The sequence below is a fragment of the Ranitomeya imitator genome, chromosome 3 (assembly GCF_032444005.1).
Source record: "Ranitomeya imitator isolate aRanImi1 chromosome 3, aRanImi1.pri, whole genome shotgun sequence".
NCBI lineage: Eukaryota > Metazoa > Chordata > Amphibia > Anura > Dendrobatidae > Ranitomeya > Ranitomeya imitator.
Window position 1 is genome coordinate 612,968,751 of NC_091284.1, and position 15,740 is coordinate 612,984,490.

Here is a 15,740-nt window from a genome sequence, read left to right on the forward strand (position 1 = left end):
CACGTGGCACTCCAGTTGTACACTTACTACTTCCAGCATGTACCGACAGTGTGTGGCACTCCAGCTGTTGTACACTAACTACTTCCAGCATGTGCCGACAGCATGTGGCACTCCAGTTGTACACTTACTACTTCCAGCATGTGCCGACAGCACGTGGCACTCCAGTTGTACACTTACTACTTCCAGCATGTACCGACAGTATGCGGCACTCCAGCTGTTCTACAATTACTACTTCCAGCATGTGCCGACAGCACGTGGCACTCCAGTTGTACACTTACTACTTCCAGCATGTACCGACAGTGTGTGGCACTCCAGCTGTTGTACACTTACTACTTCCAGCATGTGCCTACAGCATGTGGCACTCCAGCTGTTGTACAATTACTACTTCCAGCATGTGCCGACAGCATGTGGCACTCCAGCTGTTGTACAATTACTACTTCCAGCATGTGCCGACAGCATGTGGCACTCCAGTTGTACACTTACTACTTCCAGCATGTACCGACAGTGTGTGGCACTCCAGCTGTTGTACACTTACTACTTCCAGCATGTGCCTACAGCATGTGGCACTCCAGCTGTTGTACAATTACTACTTCCAGCATGTTCCGACAGCATGTGGCACTCCAGCTGTTGTACAATTACTACTTCCAGCATGTGCCGACAGCATGTGGCACTCCATCTGTTGTACAATTACTACTTCCAGCATGTACCGACAGCATGTGGCACTCTAGGTGTTGTACACTTATTACTTCCAGCATGTACCGACAGTATGCGGCACTACAGCTGTTGTACACTTACTACTTCCAGCATGTGCCGACAGTATGCGGCACTCCAGCTGTTTTACACTTACTACTTCCAGCATGTGCCGACAGCACGTGGCACTCCAGTTGTACTCTTACTACTTCCAGCATTTACCGACAGTGTGTGGCACTCCAGCTGTTGTACACTTACTACTTCCAGCATGTGCCAACAGCGCGTGGCACTCCAGTTGTACAATTACTACTTCCAGCATGTGCCGACAGCACGTGGCACTCCAGTTGTACACTTACTACTTCCAGCATGTACCGACAGTATACGGCACTCCACCTGTTGTACACTTACTACTTCCAGCATGTGCCGACAGCACGTGGCACTCCAGTTGTAAACTTACTACTTCCAGCATGTGCCGACAGCACGTGGCACTGCAGTTGTACACTTACTACTTCCAGCATGTACCGACAGTGTGTGGCACTCCAGCTGTTGTACACTTACTACTTTCAGCATGTGCCGACAGCATGTGGCACTCCAGTTGTACACTTACTACTTCCAGCATGTGCCAACAGCGCGTGGCACTCCAGTTGTACAATTACTACTTCCAGCATGTGCCGACAGCACGTGGCACTCCAGTTGTACACTTACTACTTCCAGCATGTACCGACAGTATGCGGCACTCCACCTGTTGTACACTTACTACTTCCAGCATGTGCCGACAGCACGTGGCACTCCAGTTGTAAACTTACTACTTCCAGCATGTGCCGACAGCACGTGGCACTCCAGTTGTACACTTACTACTTCCAGCATGTACCGACAGTGTGTGGCACTCCAGCTGTTGTACACTAACTACTTCCAGCATGTGCCGACAGCATGTGGCACTCCAGTTGTACACTTACTACTTCCAGCATGTGCCGACAGCACGTGGCACTCCAGTTGTACACTTACTACTTCCAGCATGTACCGACAGTATGCGGCACTCCAGCTGTTCTACAATTACTACTTCCAGCATGTGCCGACAGCACGTGGCACTCCAGTTGTACACTTACTACTTCCAGCATGTACCGACAGTGTGTGGCACTCCAGCTGTTGTACACTTACTACTTCCAGCATGTGCCTACAGCATGTGGCACTCCAGCTGTTGTACAATTACTACTTCCAGCATGTGCCGACAGCATGTGGCACTCCAGCTGTTGTACAATTACTACTTCCAGCATGTGCCGACAGCATGTGGCACTCCAGTTGTACACTTACTACTTCCAGCATGTACCGACAGTGTGTGGCACTCCAGCTGTTGTACACTTACTACTTCCAGCATGTGCCTACAGCATGTGGCACTCCAGCTGTTGTACAATTACTACTTCCAGCATGTGCCGACAGCATGTGGCACTCCAGCTGTTGTACAATTACTACTTCCAGCATGTGCCGACAGCATGTGGCACTCCATCTGTTGTACAATTACTACTTCCAGCATGTACCGACAGCATGTGGCACTCTAGGTGTTGTACACTTATTACTTCCAGCATGTACCGACAGTATGCGGCACTACAGCTGTTGTACACTTACTACTTCCAGCATGTGCCGACAGTATGCGGCACTCCAGCTGTTTTACACTTACTACTTCCAGCATGTGCCGACAGCACGTGGCACTCCAGTTGTACTCTTACTACTTCCAGCATTTACCGACAGTGTGTGGCACTCCAGCTGTTGTACACTTACTACTTTCAGCATGTGCCGACAGCATGTGGCACTCCAGTTGTACACTTACTACTTCCAGCATGTGCCAACAGCGCGTGGCACTCCAGTTGTACAATTACTACTTCCAGCATGTGCCGACAGCACGTGGCACTCCAGTTGTACACTTACTACTTCCAGCATGTACCGACAGTATGCGGCACTCCACCTGTTGTACACTTACTACTTCCAGCATGTGCCGACAGCACGTGGCACTCCAGTTGTAAACTTACTACTTCCAGCATGTGCCGACAGCACGTGGCACTCCAGTTGTACACTTACTACTTCCAGCATGTACCGACAGTGTGTGGCACTCCAGCTGTTGTACACTTACTACTTTCAGCATGTGCCGACAGCATGTGGCACTCCAGTTGTACACTTACTACTTCCAGCATGTGCCAACAGCGCGTGGCACTCCAGTTGTACAATTACTACTTCCAGCATGTGCCGACAGCACGTGGCACTCCAGTTGTACACTTACTACTTCCAGCATGTACCGACAGTATGCGGCACTCCACCTGTTGTACACTTACTACTTCCAGCATGTGCCGACAGCACGTGGCACTCCAGTTGTAAACTTACTACTTCCAGCATGTGCCGACAGCACGTGGCACTCCAGTTGTAAACTTACTACTTCCAGCATGTGCCGACAGCACGTGGCACTCCAGTTGTACACTTACTACTTCCAGCATGTACCGACAGTGTGTGGCACTCCAGCTGTTGTACACTTACTACTTCAGTCACGGCATTCTGGGAGGTGTACTTTCACACCATCCGTGTTGTTCAGGTTGCTGATCCTTGCTTCATACAGGGCCTAATATGTGCGGGGAAATACCTGTAATATCTTCCTCTGACGTTGCAAAAAAATAAATTGGACAAAGCCTTATATGACGACTGTGCTGTGCTGCACTTTTGCTGCTGAGGCTGTATAAAACGCCCTTCAGGATGGTTGGTTCCCGTGTGTTGTACCGCAGTACAATCATGTCACTGCACAGCTGACGTTAGTACCATGAACATTTCACCATTTTCTTCCTGTATAGCAATACTAATAAAACTGACTAATTTTGCATGATTCAATTCCTCTTAGTAATTGGAATGTTGTTTAATACATGGTCAAGGGAACTTGTCAGTCGATTCATGCTGCCCGTGGTTTGGGCAATATGAATCAGAGCCTGGCTCTTAGCCAGCCTGGACTATGTGAATAGACAAGACTAGTTTGTCACTACCCCTGGATGGCTGCTCCCCGCACCACTCCAGGTCACTGCACGGTCTTACCCCATGTACACAGATACTACTGTATGTACACACATGGGAGAGACGTGATCACCTGGAGCAGTAGAGAAAAACCATCATGTAGCCAATGTCCGATTCATGCTGCCCATGGTTTGGGTAGTATGAATCGACTGACAGCTTCCTTTTAAATATGTTCATATGGCTGGCTCAGTAATAATATCTGTGTTGGATGCTGGCTTCTCAGTGTTGTATCCTAGTCTCTTGGCGCTATCCTGTACTGTATGTACTTCTTTTTATTCCTATACAAGTTTTCAAGCATAAAATGTTGACTTGGTGTGTGAGCCACAACTATTGAGAAGGAGATAAAGCCTGAAACACTGTGTGCAGGTCATAGATTTACTGAAAACCAAAACTGGGCTTCCTTGCAATGTTGTAGATTTGTAGGAATTTGCAGCACAAGTGAAGAAAGTGACTTGACGACTAGTAACGGTATTTTTCTAGAAAACCCATAATATTATAGAAATATATATATATCATGAGGCAATTTTTTTGCTTGGCCAAGGATAAATAATAATAATCTAGTTGGCTAAAGCGGGAATGTTTTTCATGCAATTGTTTGCAATATATTTGTAGTGTTGATTTATGAAGCTGAATGCGTCGTAATTTTTTTTTTGTTGCTTTGTAGTTTACCGTATTTAATTTGTCATACCCCATGTCATGCAAGGAGGGCTTGGCTTCACTGCAATGGAGTGTGCCTTTGCGGAAATGGGTGTAGCCTAATAAGCAACACATAAGGGCTGATTCTTTAATTTCTGTTTGCAACTGCTCCGAATATTTGTCTGCCTAAGTGTTAGTGTATATGGATGGGGCCCATTGTTTTTTAGATTTCTAGAATTCCGCATTGTATTTCTTGCTTATATCAAGCTATAATACTAAAGATCATGGTGTCATAAAAGTCACTTTTGACTCTAGTAATGTCATCTCTATGATTCCTTTAAAGGGGACTCCAATGTACACGTTTTTTATTTTATTCATTTAATTTTTTAGTCAATATTGTTAGGAGCAGTACTGATTGCAGCTCACACTGACTGATCCATAATCCATTATTTGACTGTATTTGGATTTGGGGAATACAGATTGAATAAAAAAATTGATTACCATCTGTCTTGTAATCTGATTAGATCAGATGTAAGATATTATTTTTGTGATGAGTTGTAGTTTTTCTAAGCAGTGCTGGTATCTGATCCCATAGGTTACACTGAAACTGCTCTAAAGATCACATATGATTAACTGAAACTAAATAAAGCACATAGGATCCCCTGTCCCACATAGCATACACTGAGACTTTGCTGTACATATCACACAAGATACACTGAGACTGCTGTATATATCACATAGGATATACTGAGACTACTATATATATCACATAGGATACACTGAGACTGCTGTATAAACATCACATAGGATTAACTGAGACTCTGCTATATACAGAACATAGGATACCCTGTCCCACATAGCATGCACTGAGATGTTGCCATATACATCTCACATGTACACTGAGATTGCTGTATACATTACACAGGATACACTGAGACTACTGTCTTTACATCACATAGAATACACTGAAGCTGCTGTATATACAGGGTGGGCCATGTATATGGATACACCTTGGTGGGCCATGTATATGGATACACCTAAATAAAATGGGAATGGTTTGTGATATCAACTTCTTGTTTGTGGCACATTAGTATATGGGAGGGGGAAAACTTTTCAAGGTTTGCCCATTCTGCAAATTTAGCGCACCGATCTGGGTCATCCTCGTTGAGATACTGCAGCAGCTGGATTTTGTAAGGGTGCCATTTGTGAGTAGCTAATATCTGAATAAAAATAGAAAACAAAAAGCAGCACAAAAAAATACAAAAGCTTGCAAACCTTCCATGTATATACCAAACCTATCCAAGAGAACAAGAAAAATGAAGGCAGCACACCAATAAATGAAAAAAAAAATGATGCAGTTTATTGGCCAATGTGCGACGTTTCAGTCCCAAGTGTGAACCTTTAGCAATCCTCAAGGGCTGCATCATTTTTTTCATTTATTGGTGTGCTGCTTTAATATCTGCTGAAGGGATGTTCGACTGATGCCAGATCGGCGCGCTGAATTTGCAGAATGGGCGAAACAAAAATTTGAACAGGACCCTCAATTTACACAGAACATTATGTTCAGTGATGAGGCAAACTTTTCTGGGTGGGCCATTTATATGGATACACCTAAATAACATGGGAATGGTGACAGTTTTCTTGTGTAGGGTGTTTTGCATTGAATTCTGCTGCAATGGCCCGAGTACTGCGTTCACCAGTCATCAACACAATTTCTATCCGCTCCTCACGTGTTAACCTCTGCTCAATAGCTGTAAACAAAGAGAAACTTGTAAATAACTCATGAAAGAATAAAGTTACGTTAAAACCAAGCACACCCTTGTTTTTCTTGTGAAATTCTCAATAAGTTTGATTTGTCACATGATCCTCTTCCCATTGGAAAAAATAAAGTTGGATCCAAAATGGCCGACTTCGAAATGGCCACCATGGTCACCACCCATCTTGAAAAGTTTTCCCCCTCCCATATACTAATGTGCCACAAACAGGAAGTTGATATAACAAACCATTCCCATTTTATTTAGGTGTATCCATATACATGGCCCACCCTGTACATCACATAGAATTCAATGAGACTGCTGTATACATCACATAGGATACACTGAGACTGCTGTATACATCACATAGGATATACTCATACTCTGCTGGGACTCTGGCATTTTGGGAAATGTAGTCTGCGTTTGGGGAACAATATCAGTGGGGAAGAAGGAATCAATATAGCAGACAAATCAGATAAGGAACATCAACTAATACAGGTATAACAGAAGCCAAATAAAGGAACACACAAAAATCCCTACACTATTCTTAAAAAAAAACACCAACCTTTTTTTTATCTTAATAGTGCAGCATAGACTATTATTAACCCTCCGTCACATACAACTGATCTGACAGGTGCTTCTCTTTTACTTTCATTTCTCCTTCCTCACCAGATTGTGAGGAAACCCCCTCCCTCCAGGTAGTCTCCTGTCTCTTGAAGGTCTGTGAAACCTGATATCACAGTTGGATTTCAGAGCTTCAGGGGAGAGGATATAGCTGCACAGATCTCTCAGGCTCATTGTATGTGAATACGTCACATTCAGTAAGGTTGGTATTTTATGTTTTTATTCATCACAATAGTTTATTTAGCTTGTTTTATGAATGTATAGCACAAAATGTGAGGATATTTCATAGAAATAAGGGAGATTTTATAAAAGAAAGTGTGCTGCTCAGGCATATACAGTAGTTCCCTAACATATTCCTTCTCTTGCTTCAGATTATCTGCTGAAATGGAGAGGAAAATGTACAATTTATCCAAACAACTTGATGTTGAGGAAGTAACAAACATGCTGTTAGATGATAGAGACCTCACACTGAATGAGGATTTAGGAGAGGAAAGTGAGATTGATTCTCATGATGAGGTGGAAGAATGTGTCCTGGATTCTGAAACAGAGCAAGATGGTGACAGTGGTGAGGATGAAGAAGTTGGATCATATTATATTGGAAAAGATAAAAATACTAAATGGAACAAGAAGCCATTCCAGAAAAAAACGTAGGGAACCTTTAAACATTATTACTCACCTTCCTGCAGTAATAGGAACTGCACGTAATGCAAAAACTGCAGTTGAATGCTGGAACAGTATATTTACAGATGACATTCTGGACTCTATTGTCACATATACCAACCAATATATAGACATTATAAAGGACAAGTACATCTGCAACAGAACCATCAAGCCCACAGATGAAATAGAACTGCGTGCTTTTTTTGGATTACTGTACCTTGCAGGAGCTTATAGGGCAAATAGACAAAGTTTGGAGGAACTTTGGGGTAAAGATGGGGATGGAGTTGAAAAATTTAGCCTTGTTATGTCCATAAACAGATTCAAGATTCTAACTCGTTGCCTTCGGTTTGACGACAGAACTACCCGAACCGAACGCAAAACACATGACCGACTTGCTCCAATTCGTGATATATTTCAAAGATTTGTTGTAAACTGTAAACAAAGTTATTACCCTGGAGAGAATCTCACTATTGACGAAATGCTCCCTGGTTTTCGTGGTAGATGTGCCTTTCGTCAATATATTCCATCAAAGCCAAACAAATATGGAATAAAAATTTATGCCCTTGTTGATGCCAGTAAGACCTACACTTACAACCTGGAAGTTTATGCAGGAAAACAACCAGAAGGTCCTTACTGTGTGAGCAACAAACCCATTGATGTTGTAAAAAGACTGGCTGAACCCTTATTTGGATCGGGTCGCAATATTACAGCTGACAATTGGTTTACAAGTTGTGATCTGATTGATTATCTGAAAATTCAGAAGCTGTCATATGTGGGAACTGTAAGAAAAAACAAAAGGGAATTGCCGCCACAGTTTGTAAGTGTGAAAGAGAGACAACAGTACAGCAGTATGTTTGCATTCCATAATGGAAAGGCTTTAGTTTCCTATGTACCACATGCCAAAAAAATCGTACTTCTTCTATCAACACTTCATGATGATGCTGCCATCGATCCTGGGACTGGGGCAGAAAAAAAACTGGAAATAATTACATTTTACAATGCCACCAAAGGGGGTGTGGATACAGCAGATAAGATGTGCTCCACTTTCAACGTCAGCAGAAACATCAAACGCTGGCCAATGGTCATATTTTTTGCTATGTTGAATTTGGGTGGTATAAATTCACAAGTAATTTATCTTGAAAACAAGCTTGAACCACTCCGTAGACGATTGTATCTGAAAAAATTGGCCCATGAACTAGTACTTGGAGAGCTACGCAGGAGAAGCGTGAAAACAATCGGTATCCCCTCTCGCCTTCAAGTTCAGCTCAAAAGGTTCCGCCCAGAAGATGATGGTGAAAAGTCACCATCTGCACCACCTCACAAAAGAAGGAGATGCACCACCTGCCAAACGGAAAGCGGAACCAGAAGGCTTTCAAATTATGAATGTCTCAAATGTCATAAAGCAATTTGCCTGACACATGCAAAAATGGTGTGTAATTCTTGCTATTTGCTCTGCAAGTGTGACTTTTCTGGGGAAACCTCAGCATCTACTTCTGATTGAATATGTTTTTAATAGTACTTAAGGTACCTTAAAATTAAGTTTGTGTTCAAAAATTTTCTTTGTACATTTTTTTGAGAGAGTCGAACTGGGGACTATTTGGCGGGAGTTTTGAAAAGTTTGTATTTCATAGTTATTAGTTTTATGTTAAATGTTTTTTTTTTGCAACTGATTATGTGTAGTCTCTTTTATTACATCCCTATGAAGGTCACTGATCACTTTTAGAGCACTGAAATGGCAAACATTAGATATTATAGGTATTTTTCCAGCAGGCGCCTGACAGGCACATTGTATGTGAACTCGTTAGTCCGAATATTGTATGTGACGGAGGGTTAAAGTTTAGATTGTTCCCATATTACGCTTGTATGAAAATAATGTTAACCCTAATTTAATGAAAAGCAGATGATGACAGATCTTAAAAAAAAAAAGAACCACATCGAATGAATACTGCACTTTGGCATCAGTTTAAGTCCCACAAAAAATATTAGAATTCATCATCTCTCCTGTTGTTTTAATTCCCACTCGGGATAGCTTTTTAAAAAAGGAGCACCACAATGGCAGACCAGGTCTGACCATGCATTACTGCAGCTGCAGGGGAAATATTTGGTCAGTAGTGTTTCCACACATTGGGGTGGAGGTTTTACAGAAGCCTTTTGGCTTCCATTCACATAAAAGTTGTTTTCATAAGACAACCCTATTACCAAATACATGAAGATAAAATAGTATAAAGAAACCTGTGGACACTATGGTATCTGGTCAATATGCTTGAAAACTGCTGTCTACAAGATCAAAATGTAATTTATTCTAATTTGCTTAATACGAACTTCAGGGGCTGTTACAATAAACTCCAAGGTCTCCTGTATCATGTATTCATTTACAAAAATATTAAACCTGGTGTTTTATTACAGTGAATGTGAAGGTAGAAGGAGGACTTTCTCTTCCTGCAGTAATGACTCATTAAGTGCTTCTGGTACTCCAGTCACACCACGCCGAATTTCGTGGCGACAACGGATTTTCCTGCGAGTGGCTTCACCAATGACTAATTCCCCTTCAGATATGCAGCATACAGGTATGACAGGTAATGTGTTCTGTGTGGAATTGGTGATTTATATACTTGCTATCCACTTTTTGTTACCAAAGCTTTTTTTGTGCAGTCACATGTCATAGCTAAGCAACATACATATATTTTTATTGACAACTTTTAGAGCAGTTATTAAATGAAGTCTGTCAGCACATTTGACCTATCTAAACTATGTGGGCATAGAGGTTATTGCTGAGGAGAGTGATACCTTTATGCATCAGAGCAGATGCTTTGTTACTGAGAAATCATCTTTTATCACTTTATATAAATGACGTCTTCCAGGCTCTGGGGAGGATGCTGCCTGGAAGATAACTCTGCCTCCAGAGCTTATTTAACATGAACAGAGTTACCAGTGTGAGACAAGTTACTAACACAGAATAGGAGAAATGAAATTTGTCTTCTTGCAAACAGATTTTTTTGCTTCTCTCTGAGCTCTGCTGTATTATAACAATATTGCAACCCTGTCTACCTGTGATATGGAGGCTGAAGCTGAGAGGAATCTGCAGATGTGTCAGTTATAACCACACAGTGAGATCAAGAGAGCAAGGAGCGACCATTACACATCACACTGGTAACACTGGAAACCATTACAAATCACACTGGAAACCATTAGAAATCACACTGGTAACCATTACACATCACACTGGTAACCATTACACATCATACTGGTAACACTGGTAACCATTACACATCACACTGGTAACTCCCCCTTATATTTAAAACAAGCTCTTAATTCTATGTAGGTCTGTGATTGGCCTAATTGAATTCTGTGCATTGTCAAAACGGCAAAACAAGCCGACTATTCTGTTCACCCAGAATCCTCTGAGCACAACTCAGATCACCCCCACTCTCAGCTATCTCCCAGAGAAGAAGATCTTGTAAGCAAAATTCATGTTTACTGCTAATATGTGACTATATAGAATTATTGTGGATTTGGACAAAATTTTGCCAAAAACTGTATATTTTTTAAATGTTCCAAAAAGTTGCAAACCACACAATGACTTAAAACATCAGGGCAGTCCCCATATAAATGTCACGACAGTTCTGTCTAAAACATCATCCAAAGCTGCACTGAAATCAAGCAGGAGTGGGGAGCTAGAAGGCAGAGCTAGTCTATTACCATCTCTGCCTTTCTATTTGCTGTATGTACGTTACCAGTGGAAATGCATGATAATAAAAATGTATTTAAATTTTGAATTTTTACATTTTCCTCAATGTCGAGGAAAAAAGAATGTAAAAACGGCTTTAAAAAATTAGTCCCCATGCATAACAAAAAAGTGGGAAAAATTATTTAAATATTCAAATTGGAATTTTATTTTACAGCTCTTGAAACTGCAGGTATGAAAAAAAAATGTGCCTGATCATGGAACATGGCCTGGTCTGGATCTGTTTAATGCTCTGGGAGTGTACTTGTTGTCTACGCTCTAAATTACACCCAGAAGCTTAAAAAAAGATCTAAACGTGTCTCTAAAACCAGAAGTCTGAGCATGTTTATACAGAAAACAGGAAGTCTGTTCCATGACAGAATGTAGGCTTTCTTCACAAGGACGCCACACCAGTCACCTGGAAAATGTTGTGACCTCTGATTTGTAATGTTTGATCCGGTGGAAATGATACTGGATATTCTGTGTCTCCATTATTTCAGATCACATAGATGGGAATGATTTGCTACCTTTATCTCCTTTTCCTCCAACCATGGAAGAGGACCCTCTGACATCCCTTCTACAGGACGACAATGCTGCTGACAGCACTGATGGGAAGCGGACTGCTGAACATCTCCAGAGGTTATGGAGGAAAGCAATCCATCAACAGATTTTATTACTGAGAATGGAAAAGGAGAACCTGAAACTTGAAGGTTAGTTCTAAATGTGATGTAAGGTGAAACTACATAGGTAGAAACGTTAGATATTTTACAATGATCTATGTTCATACATTGTGTTTCAGCATTGGTGTCTCGTACAGTCTGTATGCCCAATGATCCCAAGTTCCTCATAAGAACAAAAAGTCATTGTAACATTTCTCTCGTCATAATGTTATTCTGAGAATTCATTTTTGTTGTATAGTGCTGGACATTTTTTAGTATTATGTTTCTGCAATACTATCCCCTTACCCTACAGGTCTCTGGCAAGGGGTAATGTTGTCATAATACATTGCTCTGAGCACCACCCTGACCAACAGGTTTGTGGAAGCATGAAGTTACTGATCATTAGGAAGTGTGATCGCAAACAATCACATTGCTTATCATCAGGCCTTCAGCATAAATCTTTGGATTATCAAAACATATTGTAACTTACTGGTATTAAAGCCCATTGATAATATCCTTGTTTTTTTTTTAATCTTTTGTGCTTCCATGGAATATATGACTCTTAATTTTTATTTTCAGAAGGTAAGGAAACGTATTGAATGTTTTGTAATTGTTATAATTATTTCATAATTTCAAATAAATACCAAAAGTTAAAAGTTGGGGAAAATGATAGAATTGGCAATCAAATAGCAGCATTCAAAAGTAATGATACGGGGCTATTGTATTTATATGTTTTTATAAAAATATCAATAAATATTTAAATGTTATTTATTAGTTGTGTTTCACTTCTATAGGTTTTTGTTTCTGAATGGTCACACGAGAACCACATATGTACTGTGTATGCAAAGCAACAGTGCTAACCACTGAGCCACCTTACTGCCCATACAACTATTAAATTATTAGCTGATTAGCATCTATTGATGGCTATGACTTATGGTGAATTAAATGCACTGTTGTCACATGACCCGATGGGTAACAGCCAGTCTCACTCGAACCTTTAAAGGGCACCTGTCACCCCGAAAATCGCGGGTGAGGTAAGCCCACCGGCATCAGGGGCTTATCTGCAGCATTCTGTAATGCTGTAGATAAGCCCCCGATGTATCCTGAAAAAGGAGAAAAAGACGTTATATTATACTCACCCAGGGGCGGTCCCGCTGCTGGTCAGGTCGGATGGGCGTCTCCGGTCCGCTGCGGCGCCTCCCATCTTCTTTCCATGACGTCCTCTTCTGATCTTCAGCCACGGCTCCGGCGCAGGCGTACTTTGCTCTGCCCTCTTGAGGGCAGAGGATAGTACTGCAGTGCGCAGGCGCCGGAAAGGTCAGAGGCCCGGCGCCTGCGCACTGCAGTACTTTGTCTGCCCTCAACAGGGCAGAGCAAAGTACGCCTGCGCCGGAGCCGTGGCTGAAGATCAGAAGAGGACGTCATGGAAAGAAGATGGGAGGCGCCGCAGCGGACCGGAGACGCCCATCCGATGCCGGTGGGCTTACCTCACCCGCGATTTTCGGGGTGACAGGTTCCCTTTAAGATCTATCTCAGTGGCATTTAGCGAAGGCATATAGCCATAAGTACATTGTGTATTGACAATAGGAATCAGGTATTTTTTAGGGTAAATGCACATGCTGGACTTTGATGCATTTTTTGTATAGTTAAATATCCTTTTTTTATAACAATAAGCACCTAAAACACCACATGTGAACGCTCCATAGATGTCTTTCCTTTTTCTGTGTTCCTTGTTCTCATTATTATTGTTATTTAATTTTTAATTCCCAGCTAGCAGAGATGAGCTGCAGTCTCGAAAAATAAAGCTTGATTATGAGGAAGTTGGAATGTGTCAAAAAGACGTCTCAAGTCTATGGGATAAGAAATTAAACTGCAAAACTAAGATCCGGTTTGATATGGAAGAGATATATGCAACACTAAAAGAAGGTACTGACATTTTAGATGCTTGTGTTTAGAATTATTAACACTTGTTGGTAATACAGTGCAACATCTTTTTGAGAAGACTCCATTTCTCTAAGACAGATTATGTGTGACACTCTGAACACTGCATGCTCTATAGGCTGCATAGGTATATGTTGTAACCTTACTAATATTCTTTACTGCTGAGCATCTCCAAGAGGCTAACATGTCTTACATCCCCTTAGTTCTGAAATATGAGCTTGGTGTGGGTAAGGATGAAGTGCCAGGTTCTCTTTTTAGGGAGACAAATAATTACCGTATATACTCGTCTATAAGCCAAGCTTTTCAGCTTATACATGAGTCATTGTCCCAGTTACGGCGGGGGAGGGAGAGTGATGGAGCAGCGAGTCACAGGAGGCCGGAGCCAGCTGCTGCAGCTAAAGCCTGTGCCCGCTGCTAAAGATAAATGAATATTCAATGCACTGGCGATGAATATTCACTTCTCTTACAGCACGCACACAGTTACAGAATAAGGAGCCATGCATACAAGGATGGGGATAAGGAGCCATGCATACAAGGATGGGACTAAGGGCCATGCAGACAAGGATGGGACTAAGGAGCCATGCAGACAAGGATGGGACTAAGGATCCATGCAGACAAGGATGGGAATCTGGAGCCATTCAGACAAGGATGGGAATCTGGAGCCATTCAGACAAGGATGGGAAGGAGGAGCCATTCAGACAAGGATGGGAAGGAGGAGCCATTCAGACATGGATGGAAAGGAGGAGCCATGCAGACAAGGATGGGAATCAGGAGCCATTCAGACAAGGATGGGAATCTGAAGCCATTCAGACAAGGATGGGAAGGAGGAGCCATTCAGACATGGATGGAAAGGAGGAGCCATGCAGACAAGGATAGGAATAAGGAGCCATGCAGGCAAGGATGGTGATGAGGAACCATGCACACCAGAATAGTGATTAGGGGACAATGCATACCCGGCTTACACTCTCTATAGTCAATAAGCTTTTCCAGTTTTTCGAGGCAAAATTAGGTGCCTCGGCTTATAATCAGGTCGGCTTATATACAAGTATATTCATGAAGGGCATGTCATAAGTTTTGTAGGCAAGTTTAAGGGTATGTGCACACATTCAGGTTTTTTCACGATAAAAACGATATAAAAATGCATTAAAAAACGCCTACATATGCATCCTATAATTTAGAATGCATTCTGCAATTTTTGTGCACATGATGCGTTTTTTTCCGCAAAAAAAACGCATCCCGGTAAAAAAAGCAACATGTTCATTAATTTTGCGGATTTTTAGTGTTTTTCCCGCTATTCAATGCATTGGGAAAAAACACAAAAAAAGCGCAAAAAAACTGCGAAAAAAACGCACGCGGATTTCTGGCAGAAATGTCCGGTTTTTGTCAGGAAATTTCTGCTAGAAAATCCTGACGTGTGGACATACCCTAAAGAGTTATTCCTAAAATCATATGTGGTGTCATAATTCTGTACATACAGACTAATCTTTTTTTTTTTTTTTTTTTAATTCGTTTATTAACCAATAAAATAAAGTTATACAATATACACATTTGTACTTGTTATTATTGCATATAATACAAAGCATACATTGTTATATGTAAAGTAGGGTGCTCGCCCCTATTCATATCCAGAATGACATTTATAGTCTATGAAATTTTCAAAAAGAAAGAAAAAAAAAAAAAAGGGTTAACGACTGTGTATATGAGATCATTTTCATCACGTGAACCATATAAATGGAAATATGGAACTATAAATATATAAAGTTCCTAAACTACAACTAAAACTATATCTATAGTAACTACTACTATTCCGCCATTTAACACTATGTTTCATATTTTATATTTTCCTCCCTGTGCGATGCCCTCAGAAACGGGAAACCAAACCCCCTGCACTAATACCGGATCATTGTGAATTTTATAGAGTAAGGTGAGAGGAGTTCCACCTATCCCAGATTTTACCAAATTTACCCGGACATCCTCTATTTTGATAGAATGTGCGTTCATATGGGA

The 15,740-nt window shown here is 41.4% G+C and overlaps 1 protein-coding gene across 2 annotated transcripts in view; it reads left to right on the plus strand.

Moving 5' to 3' along the window:
- Nucleotides 1-15,740, plus strand: part of TBC1D4 (TBC1 domain family member 4) — a 241,368-nt gene that overhangs the window by 193,622 nt on the left and 32,006 nt on the right. For both annotated transcript variants that reach the window (XM_069758130.1, XM_069758129.1), the window contains 3 exons: nucleotides 9,816-9,976; nucleotides 11,634-11,843; nucleotides 13,563-13,718. In XM_069758130.1, coding sequence (XP_069614231.1) covers nucleotides 9,816-9,976; nucleotides 11,634-11,843; nucleotides 13,563-13,718 — 527 coding nt within the window. The remainder of the gene's footprint in view (nucleotides 1-9,815; nucleotides 9,977-11,633; nucleotides 11,844-13,562; nucleotides 13,719-15,740) is intronic.